Source organism: Spinacia oleracea, chromosome 1, assembly GCF_020520425.1.
Source record: "Spinacia oleracea cultivar Varoflay chromosome 1, BTI_SOV_V1, whole genome shotgun sequence".
Classification (NCBI taxonomy): Eukaryota; Viridiplantae; Streptophyta; class Magnoliopsida; order Caryophyllales; family Amaranthaceae; genus Spinacia; species Spinacia oleracea.
The window spans coordinates 105,937,265-105,955,185 of NC_079487.1; the positions used below are offsets into that span (position 1 = coordinate 105,937,265).

The 17,921-nt window shown below is 42.6% G+C and overlaps 1 protein-coding gene across 1 annotated transcript; it reads left to right on the forward strand.

Annotated features, from left to right (window-relative positions):
- The first annotated feature begins 15,957 nt into the window (after nucleotides 1-15,957).
- Nucleotides 15,958-17,671, forward strand: LOC110796314 (zinc finger protein 3-like). The gene has a single exon (XM_022001370.2). It carries the CDS (start codon nucleotides 16,593-16,595, stop codon nucleotides 17,514-17,516), a length of 924 nt encoding a protein of 307 aa, XP_021857062.1. The 5' UTR covers nucleotides 15,958-16,592; the 3' UTR covers nucleotides 17,517-17,671.
- Nucleotides 17,672-17,921: the final 250 nt, after the last annotated feature.

Here is a 17,921-nt window from a genome sequence, read left to right on the forward strand (position 1 = left end):
CGAAAGAGGGGGGATCCGAACTACATCACGGCGTACCCCTACCTTAGCTCTGACCACAATTGGAAGACGGAGTGGTTGCTCGTCCGTGTGCCGACGGATCCGAAGCATCCCAACTTTTATCGTCCTCCGAAGTGGTTCGTGGCTCCTGATCCTGATATGAGGGGTGTGGCAGCTCCAGATCGGAACCATCGCCACTATGTGGACCTCCTCCAGTGGTTCTTGGCTCAAGAGGATAACCATCGACTGCCGTCTAGCTGGCTCCCGAATCTCAATTACATTTTGAGGGAGGACATTCTTGCTGTTGCCGGTCTCAGCAGGATTTTTGACAGGGGTAGGTGTCTTTCGGCTGAGACCGTTTTTTCAGTGAGTTTGTCCTCTTTCCTGCTTCGTTTTGCTGACATGTTTTGTGCTTTGTTTTTGCAGAGTACGGCTTTAGCTGCATTGATCCTAAGAAGTTGGGCATTTCTTTGGATTTGAAGACTATTCACGACCCGGCTCCCGAGTACAAGTTCGGAAAAGATAACCCTCGTAATCCTCGTCTGAAGGATTACGTGTTGTCTCCTTCGGGGGTTGCTCGGATATCCGAAGTTCGAGCTGATCCGTGGGATTCCGCCTCCTCTGTTGAAGCTGTTCCTGTGAAGGTTGTGCTTCCTGAGTTGAAGACAACTTCGGACCCGGTGAGTGTTCATTTATAGGCTCGATTTTCTGTTTGTCTTCTTCTTTTCGGTTGGCCGTCGGCTAATCGTCTTGGTCCTGGACCATCTTTTTAGGGTCCTGGGACTGACGCTGTGCCGCGTGCCGTTCCTTCGGTTTCATCTCCGGCTCGGATAGATATCTCTTTATCTAGGAACCGGGTATTTCCCGCTTTTTTCTCTATTTCTTCCTTTTTCTTCTTTTATATTTGTTGACCCTTGGTCTCCCCTTTTTAGGATCAACGCAAAAGGAAGGGTAGCACTCTTTTGAGGCCTTCCACGCATCCGAAGAAAGCGAAGGCTTCTCAGTCCTCGGAGAGGGTATTTGTTCTGACTTGGAGTTTTTTGTAGTTCGTTTCTCCCTTTTTCGGAAACTAATCTTTGAACGCTTGCTATGTAGGAAGCGGTTTCGGAAGTCATGCCTCCTCCTAAGAATCTTCTTCACTTCATGCCCTTGCCAGGGCAGAAGTTAAAGAGTGTGGTGGTTGCTGAACCGCCGCCCGTGGATCAGCCGCTGATCGAGGAAGATATCATCCCTTCTCCGCTGAAACCATCTGCTGCTTTGGGGATCGAAATCCAGGATATCACCGAGGTGATGGAGGCGATTGAAGCCGATTTTGTTCCTGGTTCGGATGTCCCTGAGGTAGCTGGGGAGAAGAGGGAGTCTGCTGATCTTCCCTTCGAGAGAGAGAAGAGTCCAGACAAGGAGATGATAGATCTCTCGGGCCCCGAAGCTGCGGTCCCCGAGGTTCAGAAGGAGGTTCCCTCTGCTGGAGAGGAGGAGCAGCCCGAGCAAGGTTTGACGAGGAAGAGGCGCCACTCAACTTTGGGTTCTACTTCTACCTCGGCCCTGGATAGGCTGATCCATGCTGATCCCTGTTCGGATGTTCCGCTAAAACGGATCCCCGAAGAAGTAAGGGAGGCGATGGCTCGATATGCCAGGGCTCCGATTTTGGGAGAGGACCCCTTGGCTCACGTGGGATCCTTGGTGGGCCCCGAGGCTGCTCGGGAGAATCTGCTTCGTGCTAACCCGCAGTGGAGGGTTCCTGGGGCCGAAGAGAGGAATCCGGCTATGATGGCCCAGTACTATCTGAACGAGGTAATTTGCTAGATTTTTCTCTTTGAGTTGTGTTTTTGTTTTATGTTTTTCCTCTTTTGCTCATCTTTCTCTCGTTCCCAGGCTGTTTTCTGGTCCTCGTTCGCTTCCGAGTGTAGCTCGGTTGAGGAGAAACAATTGAGGAAATATCGTGAGGCTTATGCTCGTGATATTCCCATTTTGGACCAGAAGGCTGGGCAACTCCTCTCCGAGCTTACGGAAGTCAAGCAGCTATACCTTCTGTATAGTCGCGAGGCTAGAGAGTCTGCTGAGAAGATTGGGGCCGAGGTTGGCCAGCTCATCTTCCGAGTTGAAGAGGATGCTGAGAAGATCGCTTCCTTTGCTGAGGAAAAGAAGGATATGGCCGCTAAGTTCGCTAGCGAACTTGAGGAAAAAGATAGACTCTTCCAGGAGATGAAGTCTAAATTTGAAGCGGCCGACAAGGAGCGTAAAGAGGCGGAGTTAAGGCTCCACCATTTTGTCCAGCATCGGGAGCTGATCCAGCAGCAAGCTGATAAGGTGCCTGTCCTTCGGCTGAAGCTTCGGGAAAAGGATGACTATATTCGGAAGTTGGAGCAGGAGCGAGTCGACCTCTACACTGCTGATCAGTGTAGAGAGCAGTACTGGAACGGCATCCTGGGTGCTCGGCGCATGTTTGCGAAGCACATGCCTCACTTCCCTTGGAACGAGAAAGTTCCCCTATGGATGCAGGCCGAGGACCACTTGGTGGAATGCCAAGCTGATCGAGATGAAGCTGAAGCTGAACGCCAAGCTGCTCTTGCAGAGGCTCGGGCCCAGAAGGCAACTTCCGAGGGTGATACTACTGCTGGGGGTTCTTCGAAGGATGCTCCCCTAGGGGCCGCTCCTGAGACTCCCAAGAGTTAGGGATTCGGGCAGTCGTCTTCTTCAGAGTCGGTCGGTTCCAGTTGAGGACTTCCGAATATGTGCTTGCTTTTCCCCCTTTTGCCTCGGCGCTGCGTTGTACTCATTTCTTTTTGTTTTCTTTAGTACTTCGGTAGGCCGGTATTGTCTGTTGATGGCTGCCGATTTTAACTGTTTCATTTTGTTTTCAATTTTTGAGGTTTTCAATGTATTTGTACTCTCCCCAAATATTGAATAAAAAATGAATGTTTGTTACTTGGCTGCTTCTTTTCAACTTGTTCTTTCGCAATTTTAGGTCTTTAAATCCGTAGATTTCTCGAGCTCCTCTTTCTGTAGACTTGCTAAAAACCTTTTGATCTTGCGAGCTCTTTAAATCCGTAGATCTGTTAAGAGACTTTTTAACTTTTGCGAGTTCTTCAAATCCGTAGATCTGCTAAGAGACTCTTTGACTTTGTGAGTTCTTCAAATCCTTAGATCTGCTAAGAGACTCTTTAGTTTTGCGAGTTCTTCAAATCCGTAGATCTGCTAAGAGACTCTTTAGTTTTGCGAGTTCTTCAAATCCGTAGATCTGCTAAGAGACTCTTTAGTTTCCAGACTCTTCAAATCCGTCGATCTGCTCAGAGGTTTGGATTGTTCTTCCGATCTCTTGTGGTTCGGAAACCTGGGCAAGAGATCGCTAGTCTGCCTCTTTAGTTATGCCTTCGGCGATCCGTGGATCTGAGCCGGAGTTTTATAACTTGATTCGAGCGACTGTTTGTTGCGAACAAATTTTATTAGGGTACCGCGAATCCGAGGATTCTGGACGATTCCCTGAAGTGTATGATTTGGTCATTTCTTGCATTTTATCAAGGAATGGGCAAAGTCAATCCTGTTTTTAGTCTCGGATTGATCAGATCCGAGGCTGCATGTATATATAAAGGGACAATAAATATAGAGATAAGTTTAATGAAACTCATGGTGCCAATGGCTTTCCTCTTCTCATTAAACAACTTACTTGGTTTTCAGACAGAGATCATACAAAATATTTCTTGAGAACATCGGTATTCCAATGGTTCTTCAAAATTGTTCCATCTAACTGTTTCAGCATATACGTGCCTGGCCTTTTTTCGGAATGGATGATGTATGGTCCTTCCCAAGTGGCTGAGAGTTTGCCATGGATCCGTCCTTTCTGAACCGAGGCGGCGTTTCTGAGTACTAGATCACCGACTTTTAGGGGTCTGGCGTTGACTCTTCGGTTGTAATGCTTGTTGACCCTCTGCAAATAGGCTGCGTTGAGTGTCCTTGCATCGTTCCGAGCTTCGTCCAGTAGATCGAGAGCTTCGGATAGAAGTTGGTTGTTGCTTTCTCCTTGGAGCCCATCATACCTGTTGTATGCCTGGATCCTCAGGCTTTCTGTTCCGATTTCCACAGGGATTACAGCTTCGGATCCATATACAAGGTGGAACGGTGTTTGCCCGGTAGCTTCTTTCTCAGTGGTCCGAAGGGACCATAGCGTTCCGGGTAGCTCTTCTAACCATTTGTTTTTGTCATCCTCGACTCTTTTCTTGAGTGCGTTGAGGATGAGTTTGTTAGCAGCTTCGGCTTGCCCGTTGCTTTGTGGGTGACAGACTGCCGAGTACGCTAGGTGTATGCCGAACTGTTTGCACCACTTTTGCAACGGGGTGTTGTCGAACTGTTTCCCGTGGTCGAAGACCATCAGTCTTGGTATGCCGAACCTTGTGATGATGTTCTGCCATATGAACTTGCGGACCTGAGGTTCGGTGATGGAGGAGACAGCTTCGGCTTCGATCCATTTGCTAAAATAGTCGACTCCTACAATCAACCACTTCTTCTGGTTCGTCGCTGAGGGGAAGGGACCAATGATGTCTAACCCCCACTGTGCGAATGGTAAGGGATACAGTGTTGATTGTAGGGTTTGAGCTGGTTGATGGATGGCTGGTGCGAACTTTTGGCATTTCTCGCATTTCCTTGCCATCTGCTTTGCCTCGGAAACCATAGTGGGCCACCAGTACCCAGCCCGAAGGGCTTTATGTGCCAATGTCCTACCTCCAATGTGGTTTCCGCATATCCCGAGGTGGATTTCCCTTAGGATGTAGTCAGCGTCTGTTGGACCCACACATTTTAGCAGCGGAGCAGAGAATGATTTCCTCATGAGCTCTCCTTCGGCGCTGATGATGAACCATTTGTTGAATCTTTTCAGTTTTCTCGCTTGCAGCTTATCTTCGGGAAGTTCTCCCCTTTCTTTGTATGCAACTACTGCGTCCATCCAGCTAGGTTCGGTACGTAAGCTGCATACTGTGGTGGGTAGCAAGTCGATGCTTCTCTCTTGGTGAACTTCCACGTGGACCGACCTGTTTAGGTCGATGAGTGTTGAGCTTGCGAGTTTTGACAGTGCGTCTGCTTGCGTGTTCTGTCCTCGGGGGATGAGGATGACTTCAAAGGATCTTAACTTTGACGTTAAGGATTTAATTTTTGCTAAATAGGCTGTCATGCTGGGCCATTTGGCCTCATACTCCCCTCGGATCTGGTTGGCTACAAGCTGGGAATCAGTTTTGAGGCAAACATGTTCGGCCTCCAGGGATAAACAAAGCTCTATCCCTGCGATTGCGGCCTCGTATTCGGCCTCGTTGTTGGTTGCTTTGAAGCCGAACTTCAATGCATACTCTATGCTTTTCCCCGTCGGGGGGATCAGTACAACTCCTGCTCCTGAGCCGTTTATTGTGGAAGATCCGTCAGTGAAGACCTCCCAAGTGCTTTTCGTATCATCCAACATTTCCTGGTATGAGCACTCGGCCAAGAAGTCTGCCAATGCTTGTGCTTTGATTGCTGTCCTCGGCTGATATTTGATGCCGAACTCTGATAGTTCGAAGGCCCAGGCAGCCAATCTTCCTGACCTCTCTATTTTGTCGAGTACTTTTTCGAGCGGTTGGTCAGTTAGCACTGTGATCTGGTGGGAGTCGAAGTATGGCCTCAGTTTTCGTGCAGCTACCACTACTGCATATGCGACTTTCTCGATGAGTGGGTACCGGGTTTCGGCCCCTGTGAGTGTTCGGCTGGTGAAGTAGATTGGCTGTTGCTTCTTTTCTTCTTCCCGAAGAAGCACTGCGCTGACGGTTCCAGGGCTAACTGCGACATATAGGTACAGGGTTTCCCCCTCCTTTGGTCTGGCCAGTGTCGGCAGTTGAGCTAGGTGGGCTCTGAGTTGCTGAAAAGCTTCTTTTTGCTCCTGTTCCCATATCAGTTCGGGATCCACTTTCCTCGGGACCCCTTTTTTCTTGACTGGTTCTGCTTCTCCTCCGGGGAGGTTCTTTGGTTTCAGTGCTTTGAAGAAGGGGGCTCCCTTGTCCGAGGCTTTTGATATGAACCTTGTTAGTGCGGCTAACCTGCCGGTTAGCCTCTGCACATCTCTCTTGGTCTTCGGCTCGGGTAAATCCAATGCCGCTTGGACTTTGTCTGGGTTCGCATCAATCCCTCTTTCGCTCACCATGAATCCGAGGAATTTCCCTGACTTCACCCCGAAGACGCATTTTTTTGGGTTCAGCTTCATGCTGTATTTCCTCAGATTTCCGAAGGTCTCTGCCAAGTCTTTGACGTGGTTTTCCTCCTTGATGCTTTTTACGATGGAGTCATCCACATAGACCTCCACATTCCTCCCTTTCTGGTCGGCGAAGACGTGATCAACTAGCCTCTGGTAGGTGGCTCCGGCATTTTTCAAGCCGAAAGGCATCATTTTGTAGTTGAACACTCCTGCGCTTGTGATGAACGCTGTCTTTGCTCTGTCATCGGGGTGCATGAATACTTGGTGGTAGCCTGAAAAGGCATCCATGAAGCTGAGCAGTGCATGGCCGCTGGTGGAGTCAACCAATTGATCTATCCTTGGCAGGGGATAGTAGTCTTTGGGGCAGGCTCGGTTCAGGTCTGTGAAATCCACGCACATTCGCCAGGAGCCATTCGCTTTTTTGACCATCACCACGTTGGCCAGCCATTTCGGATACATGCATGGCTCAATGAATCCGGCCTCCTGCAACTTTTTCACCTCCTCGGCGATGGCTTTGTTTTTCTCCGAGGAGTAGTTCCTCTTTTTTTGCTTGACTGGCCGAGCTTCAGCGTTGACGTCCAGCTTGTGACAAATCAGCTTCGGATTTATCCCTGGCATATCTGCTGCTGACCATGCAAAGATGTCTTTATGATCCCTGAGTAATCGGATCAAATCGATTCGGAGCCCCGAGCTTAGGCCCTTGCCTATTCGGACGCTCCTGTCTGAATCCTCTTCGAGGAAGATATCCTCCATTTCTTGATCTGGTTCGGGAGATAGGGTTTCGGGGCGGGCATCAACTTCTGCGGGAGACAAGCTGCTCGTGCTTGCTCTTCTCCTTTTTGCCTCGCTTTCCTCTCCCGTAGCTCCTTTTTCTTCCTCGGGGCCGTCCCCTAGTTTGGGCTTTCGGACAGCAGTGTGGCAGGTTCTTCTCGCCACTTCTTGATCACCTCTGATTCGTTCGGCGAATCCTGCATCCGAGACGTATATCATCAGCTGGTGGTATGTGGAGGGGACTGCTTGCATCTTGTGAATCATGGTCTCCCCATGATTACGTTGTATACGGAGTCGCAGTCCATCACCAAAAATTCGTCCCGAAGGGTTTTTGCTGCCTGGCCTTCGCCCACTGTGACTGGCAGGGTGATCTTTCCTCGAGGGATAGCTGCGGATCCGTTGAATCCGATCAGAGGATAACTGACTTTCGTCAGTGCTTCCTCTGGCTCTTCGAGGATCAGCTGCTCGAAGCAGTTTCTGAAGATGATATTGACGGCACTTCCTCCGTCGACTAACACTCGATGTACGTTGTGGTTGTTGAGGTCCATGGAAATGACCAGAGGATCGTCATGTTTGTACTGGACTCCGAAGCAATCATCAGCAGTGAAGGTCATGTTCGGGGGGTGTGGCTGGTTGTCTCCAACCGCGCTGAAGTTGACCCGATGGGAGAGGGCTCTTAGGTGTTTCTTGCTGGCCTGGCCAGACTTCTGCCCCCCGAACACCACCAGGATGTCGTTTTTCTTATGTCCTGTTGCTTCGTAGACCCTCTTCTGGGGTTGCTCATGCTGTTTGCCACTGGTGGCCTTTTCTTTTTCCTCCCTTCGGTCTAACAAGTACTGTTTCAGGTAGCCTCGGCGAACGAGGTCCTCAATGTTGTCTTTCAGTGAGTTGCACTCTTCGGTGTGGTGACCGAAGTCATCATGGAACTCGCACCACTTGTTCTTGTTTCTCCGAGCTGGGTTGGACTTGAGCTTCCCCGGTAGTTTCCACTTTTCATCATTTCTGTTGAGGCTAAATATCTCTTTTCGGGGCAGAGCTAGTGGAGTGTAGTTGGTGTATTTGGGTTGAAGTTCACCCCTTCTCCCGTCTTTCTTCGGGCTCATCTCTCTAGCTCCTACTTTCTCTTTCCCCTTCCTTGAGCCGCCCTCGGGCTTGCTCTGGGTATTCTTTGTGTCTCTCGGATCCGACGATCCCTTCAATCTTGCAGCGGCCTTGTTGAACTCTTCGGTTCTGATGAACGCATCAGCCATTTGGAGCACGTCAGCTATTCTGGAGGGGTTCTTCATTGAGAGTTCGTCACGGAACTTCCCTTCCTGGAGCGCGTGCTTCAAGGCGAAGATGGCCACGTCTGGCTGCAAGTTTGGTATGTTTGTTGATTCCTTCATGAATCTGGCCATGAATTCTCTCAGACTTTCGTCTCTTTCTTGTTGGATTGAGGTCAGTTCTGCTGTGGTTCGCTCGGGGCGATTGTTGCTCACGAACTGTGTGCAGAATCTCTTTTTCAGCTTTTTCCAGCTCTTGATCGATCCCTTCGGCAGCGATCTAAACCACTCTCCCGCCACTCCGGTTAGCGTGGTTGGGAAGTATTTACACCAACATGCTTCGGAGTAGGGACTCAAGAACATTTGCTGCTCGTAGGAGATGACATGATCCCTCGGATCTGTGATTCCGCTGTAGGTTAGGTGCGCTGGCAGTCTTACCTTCGGTATTTCTTCCATGATCAGCTCGTCCGAGAAAGGGGATGACGTAGGAGTCATGATTCTTTTCCCGAGTCTAGCCCTGATGCCTTCGTTTGCCGAGGTTCTGTGATTAGAACGTTCGGGCGTACGATGGGGGCTAGGGGTTCGATCATGCCTCCTGTCTCTTCTTCTTTCTCGGCTACTGACCTCGGGTCGTTCGCCAGATCTGCTCGACTCACCTACCCCGAGTCTCGTATGGATCGAAGGTCTTAACCTTGAGTGGACCGAGGGCCTCAACCTGCTGAGCACCGAGCTTCGGATCCGAGTGTTACGAGTAGTTGATTCGCTTTGGAGAGCTGTTGGAGTAGGCGATGGTCTCGCAAACCAATCTGGTTGCTGTTGTGCCCTTTTTTGGGTGTCCCACGTGCTTTCCATCCACCTCGACGTCAAGTGTGTACCTGTCAAGGGAAGGAGTTCTCGTTCGGGTCTGGACACTTCCGCACTGGGTGGCTCGTTCAGCCTTCGCCTGGTCCTCCTCTCTTCTCTGCGGTCATTTGCCAGTCCTTGCTGCTTCTCATTGAAGAGGAAGTTTTGCATGATGGTCATGGCCGCGGTGAGCTCTTCCCTAGTTGGAATCGGAGGTCCTGCATTTGTGGCGGTCGTAGCTCTGCTTGGCTGTGACCTCGCCATCGATTGAGGGTGCCCCTCTTGGTCAGATTCTGAATCTGACCGCACCATCATATCGTCGTCATTGTTGTTAACAACATCATTCACCATTTTCGCGGAAAGAGGTGATTGATGTCTTTCAAAGGCTTTGAAGTGTTCTTCCCCACAGACGGCGCCAAATTGTTCCGGTGTTGTAAAGATGGAAACAATGGGCTTCGAATGAAGGCCCTTTTGTATGTGTTGAAGATCTTGCTTGTTTGAATGAGTGGAGTCCGAATTCACCTGCACAAGAGCAAAGTCACTAGCCTCGGGGGTGTTTCCGAGGAAAGCCCCTCCGATGCCTAAGTAAGAATGATGCTCGGATTCTAGAGAGAAGTTCTCTAGAAGAGTAGTCTTAAGGCGGTAAATTGGACGTACCTTGAGGTGTGAGCCTTGGCGGCCTATTTATAGTGTTTGCATAATAAATGCCCATAGGTCATTTATTGCTTTTGGGCCTTGGGCCTTGATGGATGGCTGACTAGCCATTGGTGGGTTTGATGCTGTTTGTTTAGAGCCATTGGGCTTTGGACTTAGTGGCCCAATTGAGAATCAATTGGGAGCCCAAACACAAGTGATACTATTATTCTTTACTTCTCAAAATTTTATAATTAGAACACATAATTTATAATAGAAACCATGCAATATTTCAAAACGAAGTATAGGCAATGGAACTTTTGAGTTTTGGCAAGGCATCACATGGAATAAAGAAAGAAAAGACTATACATTTTTTAAACAGTTCATAAATAATCAAACGGAACAGTTTCTCCCCTTAAAAAACGGAAGAATTTTATTAGGACGGTAGGGGTAATATATTTTCATATACTACGTAGAATATAAACAAACCATACCATATTCCTAATCGATGATTTGTTGGCTAATGTTGGAGCTTCTTTAAACAAATGTTGGACAAACACAAGTAGAAAAATCAATCAAGGAGGTATAAAAAAAAATTATTTATTTTTTTAAAAAAAAGACAGGAAAAGAAAGGGAAAATAGTACAAAACAACCATCAAGTAGACAGGATTAAACAAATGACATTATAGATGGTGTAAGCTCAATTACATTATCAAAACAACAGAAAGTAAGGTGGGATGTGTTGGATCAACCAATTGCATAACTACTTTATTTTCATTTTTAAAGTAATCAATCACACTAAAATTTATAATAAAACTCATCCATGGAATTGAAATTAGTGGAGCTAATTAAAGTGGAGAATATAATCTCAAAAAGAAGTTGAAACTGATTAAGTTGTTCATATGCATTATTGAATTGAAAATAATGGTAGAAGGATCAAGATTCAAGAGTCTTCATATATACAAGGACATTTTTTTAGTAGTACCCAAAAATGATACTAGAAGGTATGGTTATTACATCTTGCTCACATTAAAAATGATACTAGTCATTAGACTCATTTCATAAATCTCCTAAGGTCTACATCTTGCTCACATATGAATCAAGTCAATACATCAGCCATAATGTTAGTACACCTAAAAGTATGCTAGTGAGTGGTTCGTCCACTATGGTTTGTGGATCCAGAGTCTACATACAAGGGCATCTTTTTCTTTAAACCTTTGAATTGTTATGTGCAAAGATGTACATAAGGAAATTTGGATGTTAGTTATGGACTTACGACAGTTCTGGTTTGAATTTTCCTATTATGATTTGATTTGATTTTAAAACGCTAATATGGCAAAAGGAGAAAGGAGAGATACAAAGTAAACAAGCCAAGTTGACATAATAGAGGATCTCTACTAGAATTCCCATTAATAAAAGTAACTCAAAATATCTCTCCTAAATAATCATAAAATAAACCAATCATAGTTCATCTCAACTCTCAACTACCTCTAAACTAGTTTGAAAATGGCCTAAAAGAGAATAGCCAGGAGAAGAATAAGACTAAGGAAGTAAGAAGTGGGGTTTGGTACTCAAGGAACTCAACTTACGTAGATTGTTCATACCTAAACCATTTTTTAAAATATAATAAATAAATTATAATTCAAGTTTAGTCCAAGTTCATTAACTTTATCCTCTTTCAGGTGTCAAACAAAGCTTTATTAAACAGACAAAGATCTTATAAAGTGATTTGGTTTAATTTGATTAGACAAAGATGTGTAACATGGAATCATTTCAAGGGCCATTGTTTATATTATTAGAGATAAAATTATTAAAATCTCTTGTCTTATAATTTATGTACCACTTATCTATCATTTATAAAATAAAAAGTGGTGGATCAAATATAAATATCAATTAATAAGTAAAAATGACAAACAAATTAATACAAATTGTGAGATAGATGATTCAAATTCGAGAAAAAGATACTCCCTCCGTATTTATTTAAGGAATACACTTGCCTTTTCCAACCGTACTTATTTAAGAGATACACTTGTCATTTTTAGTAACTTATCAACCCCACCATCTAATTAAATAATCTATCTACACCCCATCCCTTAAAATGACATGATCCCACTTGTTTTACTTATTAAAATATCTATCTACCCCACTTGTTTTATTATTTTATTTCATTCAATTCTTTTTCTTAATACCTATGTCCGACCAAGTGTATCTCTTAAATAAATACGGATACACTTGCCTTTTCCAACCGTACTTATTTAAGAGATACACTTGCCATTTTAGTAACTTATCAACCCACCATCTAATTAAATAATCTATCTACACCCCATCCCTTAAAATGACACGATCCCCACTTGTTTTACTTATTAAAATATCTATCCACCCCACTTATTTTATTATTTTATTTCATTCAATTCTTTTTCTTAATACCTATGTCCGACCAAGTGTATCTCTTAAATAAATACGGATACACTTGCCTTTTCCAACCGTACTTATTTAAGAGATACACTTGCCATTTTAGTAACTTATCAACCCACCATCTAATTAAATAATCTATCTACACCCCATCCCTTAAAATGACACGATCCCCACTTGTTTTACTTATTAAAATATCTATCCACCCCACTTATTTTATTATTTTATTTCATTCAATTCTTTTTCTTAATACCTATGTCCAACCAAGTATATCTCTTAAATAAATACGGATGGAGTACTCTGTAAATTTTTTTACGGAGTAAAAAACAAAAATGCCAAACTGCACTTACTTGGATCTTTCTTTTCAAATGGGGCTTTTTTACGTGGGGTATTTATAAGGCAAAAGTCACATGAGTTTGGTTATGAATCATAATAAAAACAAAAGCTAAGATTATACTTATCTTAAAGGAGTTTACTTTAAGGATTTGATTGTGCTAAACTAATACTAATAACAATACAGCATAGAAAACCACAATTTTGAACAAGAGACTTGTTATTTTAGATTTAGAACCAAAATTCACTCCATTAACTTGTCGGCCACTTGTCATCATCTCCACTGTGCTACACATAGACGACAAACGGCCACATCGCCTCTCGACACGTGGGTTCACCTCATTGGGCCGCGTTTTCAGTTCCGACCTCTGACTGAAAGTCGTCATACAAATACGAGTAAGTTACACCTGATGTTGGTGATTCTCACTGTTAAACACCAACTATATCACGATCGATAAGTAATTGTTTATGCTTTGAACAACTGGAAATAATTGTCATGTTTTATGTTTAGCTAAAGTTTCAAGTTTAAGCCCGTATTAATGCAACAATATTATTAATGGTTGATATTCCAAAGGTGATCAAAACTAGGGTCAGGCCCGATTTTACCACAAAACCTCATTTACCAAACCCATAAATTGAATACGGGTTTTTCGTGCCAGATTTGGGCTTTGGTCTAAATATGCGTATTTGAGGATGTCCAAACCCGCACTTTTTCAGGCCAAGTTAGGACAACATGATGGAATATAGCTGATTAGGTCTAAGAGATCCCTCGACTGAAGTCTGTCTCGGACTCTGGACTCAAATCTAAATCATTAATTTGGAGTTCTTTTACTTTTAAAATATCGGAATAAGTATTTGATCATAAGGTTTCACATTTTAGAAAACGTACACAAGAGAGTCGCCCCGTCGATCTTTGAGGCAGTTTCATACAAGATTTTGGTTAATGTTATAGTTAAACTTTTAATCAAGTAACACACCAATCAAGATGTTGGTGTCAAAACAGTTGATTTTAGAATGTTACATAGAAAAGTCTGAGCTGCAAAGTAATATTAAAATGCAAAAGAACAAAACAAACCAACTATGTAAGACACTTCAAAGGGTATTTTCTCATCAAATCTGAACAAAATATACCACATATCTCATCCAAATTAGTGATGACAATTTTTAAATATAATACAACCAATTGCATCTTATGTATGATTCAATTAATTAAGGCTATTTTTTATTCAAGTAATTCTACCTTAGGAACAAATTGGCAAAAAAATTAACCTTGGTTGTTTTTTTTATAATTTATAGACGGTTGTACTGTAAAGATCCTCAATTATCGATTCTTAAAAGGAGAGGAAGCATAATACTTTGACATGTAAATACATGTTATTTGATGAATAAGAAAACATATCAAAAGGGTTGAGTGCAAAACTGATGAGTATCCCACCAAAGGGTAGCTAATTCAATAAGTGATTAAGAAAATTAAAACTATATAAGATGCATGATGTAAGTACAACCACTATGATTAGAATATTTAGCAACTGACAATCTATGAGAAGATAAACACATTCATAAACAAACAAATTAATACATTATATTAATCTGTAATTAGTCAGAAGCTTAATAAATTAGGACACAACTGTGTTTCCCTCCAGGAATATAATTAGCAAACTTGTACTATATCACTATATAGGATTATAGTAATTAGTTTAAACCTTTCTAACAATGAAACGAGGAAACAGAAAATAAACAAACCACCAGCATGGACTGCATATTGCAGTGTAGTACGCAGTATATGTCAGGTGTATTATTCGACACGTGGATTCGCTTGATTTGGCCACACTGTTACTTCTAATTAATTTCGAGGGGATCCGTCTTCTAGTTCAGTCTCGAGGCAAACTTTTATGTTTGATATATTTAGAGCAGTGGCGTATCTATGATTTTCATATAGAATATGCTAAATATGATCACGATTTAGTTTCTTTTTTATAAATAACCATTGGAGAATTTAGAATCAAAGTTGAACACAAAACTATAAATCTAATATTTCTATATTATTCAATTTGATGTACACTCAAAATCTACCCTGACTCAAAAACTCAATCTGTTTTTTATTTGGAAAGAGAACAAATTTTAGTTTAAACAAATGATTATACACTAATTATTAATGATATTGCCGCATTGAGAATCGAACAGGGTATCCTGTAACAATACATCTCCCTTTACAAGCAGACCAAGGTAACTTTTGTTATTAAGAGAGCTTATAAAAGTTTTTTAACCTCATCTAAACAGGATATGCAAATGTCTTCTCTTAATGCACACTGAATCCTGTCTGCCCCAACTTAGGAGTGACGTTAGTATTTTAATACCTAGCTAAACGGAAGAGTAGCTTCGAAATGAAAACAAATGAGATTTAACCTTCTTTTTTATACTCATGGATCAACTCGAAGTTTCTCTGTAAAGAAAAAACGCAAAATGTAGACAAAAAAAACACACTGACGCATATAAAAAACAGAGTGAGTGTTGCAAATCTTAAAGATGGACTACAATCGTTATAGTAATGATTGCATATCCAAGGTTAAGCACAGGCGCATATAGCACACACATTTGACTCTTGAATAAGCACATGATTATTCTTTTATGTGGAATTGGATGAAGAATTTGAATAAACTCATGGCAACAAATAAAAGTGCGGGGACAAAATTGAAACAATGAATTTCATGGACAAGGACCTAAGAGAAAGCGATTACTTCAATTCCTTAATATTTGTGTCCACCAAATTACCCCAATTTTTAATTTTTAAGCCTAAAACAAGTTGTGCTTTAACAATCATTATAGTTTAGACCAAACTAGTTTATGATAGTTGACCTTCTACCATATGCAACATTTGCTATACTCTGTATAATTTTCCGGTACCACGACACAACTTGTGTACTTGAGTCTTCTTCACATTCATAAAGTACTCGTTCTCTTATATTCATAATTTTAGGTCTCGACAATAATTTTACAGACCATTAAGAAAAATGAAAAATTAGCTTTCTACCATTTCTCCATTGCTTTTGGTGAGGATCAAGAAGTCATCATTAAGTATCTAACAAGGTACTAGTACCACTATAGCAATAATTTTCGTTGAGGTAAAGAATTAATTTAGTTCAAAGTGCACAAGGAGGCTAATGAATTAAGTAGTCCTCCATTTAGTTAGTGGCAAAATAATGAAAGTAGGGAACACCCAAATGCCAAAGAGAGTGGGATACCTCATTAAAATTGGCAAAAGGAACAAAACCCAAGTGACATGGGACAAGCTGCCCTCTAAGCTGATAGTCTAATCTGGCAGTACAAGGTTACCTTTGTCCCCCCATTACTAGAGCACTCCTTAACCAAGCAGTATAAGTTTCAGTCCTTAGTCCTTACTCCTTAGCCAAAGTGACAAAATTCATAAACTTATCACCTCAAACAAAAGTCTCATCATATGCCTCCAATTCTACTCCAACTATCGTCTTTCTTTACAACTGACATGGGGTCCACCTCACCAATGAGAATTGAGAAAGGGAATATCTCAATGTAATCATGTACACAGTTCTCCTCCTAGTCATGATTCATGATTCATGAATATGATAAACCCATCCCCATCTCAGAGACGCGCAAAAACATTCCATGTCAAAGGTTTCTCTTTCAAAATTACCCCTTTGATTTTTACCCGTCACCCAATCAGGACAATCACCCTCCTATTAATCACAAATGGGTAATCAAAGGTTTATTTAATCAGGAATATCCTAAAACGCACATAAAATTAAACCCGTTTTTATTTTTACCCATGTTGGGGAATGGGGATGGGTTTGTCATCCTTTTGGCCTCCTTTTTAATTAGTTTTTCAAGCATAGTAAATGGAGCACATTCATATTCCATGAGAAAAATATTAAAAAAATAAGATGAATAGACTAGCCATAGGCCCCTTTAGATTAGATATAGGCATAACGTGCAGTGTCAAATTAAAAAAAAAAAGGGTATGTGGGATGAATAAATAAGTCTTTTGCTCTTAGATCGACATAATAGACACTCAAACCCAAAACACTCACTAGGAAACAACTCAAAAAAAAAGTGAATCCTCTCTGTGTTGGTATAAGAAGCAACTCTTCAAATTTATGGTTCATCCAATTCCTCATATAAAAGAGAGAGAATCATTTTACCTGATGGAACAAGTAGAGTTAGAACCATGTCTTTCAGGCGCATCGAGCACGATCTCAGCCGCGCATGAAGCTCCGCCACACACACGCTTATACAGACCACTGCATCAACAATACAAAACAGGTAAAGAGGCACAGCTAGAGGATCAATATCAAGATCAAGATCAAGATCAAGAGCAAGAGACAGTTTCTGAGACACATATACCATTAGATTTAATGCTGTCTAATGATGAATCATGCCATGAATTCAACGCGGAACTCAATCTCATCGACTGCTTAAACGTAGGTTCATCTCAGAGTTCATCAGAAACTCCCCAACTATCAGAAAGCTGCGAGCCTCGAGTTTTCTCATGTAATTACTGTCAGAGAAAATTCTACAGCTCGCAAGCGTTAGGTGGACACCAAAATGCTCACAAAAGAGAGCGGACTATAGCCAAAAGAAACCAGAGAATAGGAGCAACAATCGCCGCCACGGCAGCGGCGTTTGGGCATCCTTACTTACACCAACAACACAATTATTCAAACATTGCTTCCTTACCTCTTCATGGTTCTCCCAATAGATCTCTTGGAATTCAGGTACACTCCATGATCCACAAAACTCCTGCTAATAATAATACTATGACAATGTCTTCTTCTGGAAATGTGTACGGACATCAAGGGTGGTTAAGGTTACCTATCGAACAACAACCTGCGGTAGGGAAGTTAGTGACGGAGACATACCACCACGGTAGCACCACCGCAGGACCGTCTTCCAGAGGTGGCGCTGGTAGGTTCAATATAGTAGAAGAAGGGGTTACCAGTGGCGGCTGGTGGACTGGAGAAAGTCAAATTAAAAGTATTTCAGAAGACTCTACAAACCTTGATCTATCCCTCAAACTTTAAGAACTCTTTTTTCTTTTCTTTTTCTAGAATTTAGGGGTTTGCTACAATATGCTTGAAATATTATTTAGCTTAATTGTCTCCTTCCCTTCCTTCATGGGATGATATCATGTAAATTTTCTAATGACAAAAAGGTAAAAAGATTTTTCTTCTTTCAAGGTTGTTTTAGCTTGAGAGATTAAATTCATGTTCATAATCTAAAACCAAATTATTGTCAGAAGCTGCATAAATCCGTCTTTCAGAATACTCAATAGTGATATACCGGAAACACGGAACGGAGATCCGCAGACACGATTCTTAGCCTGTTTCATTAAGGTAAACAACATTACATCCACTAAACATACCAAGCAAAAGCTAAGAAGTACACAGATAGAAATTCTGAATTGGAATTAGCTAGCTTCTGAGAGT

Coding starts and splice junctions, on each gene's coding strand:
- LOC110796314 (XM_022001370.2), top strand. CDS start 16,593: ATGGTTCATCCAATTCCTCATATAAAAGAGAGAGAATCATTTTACCTG.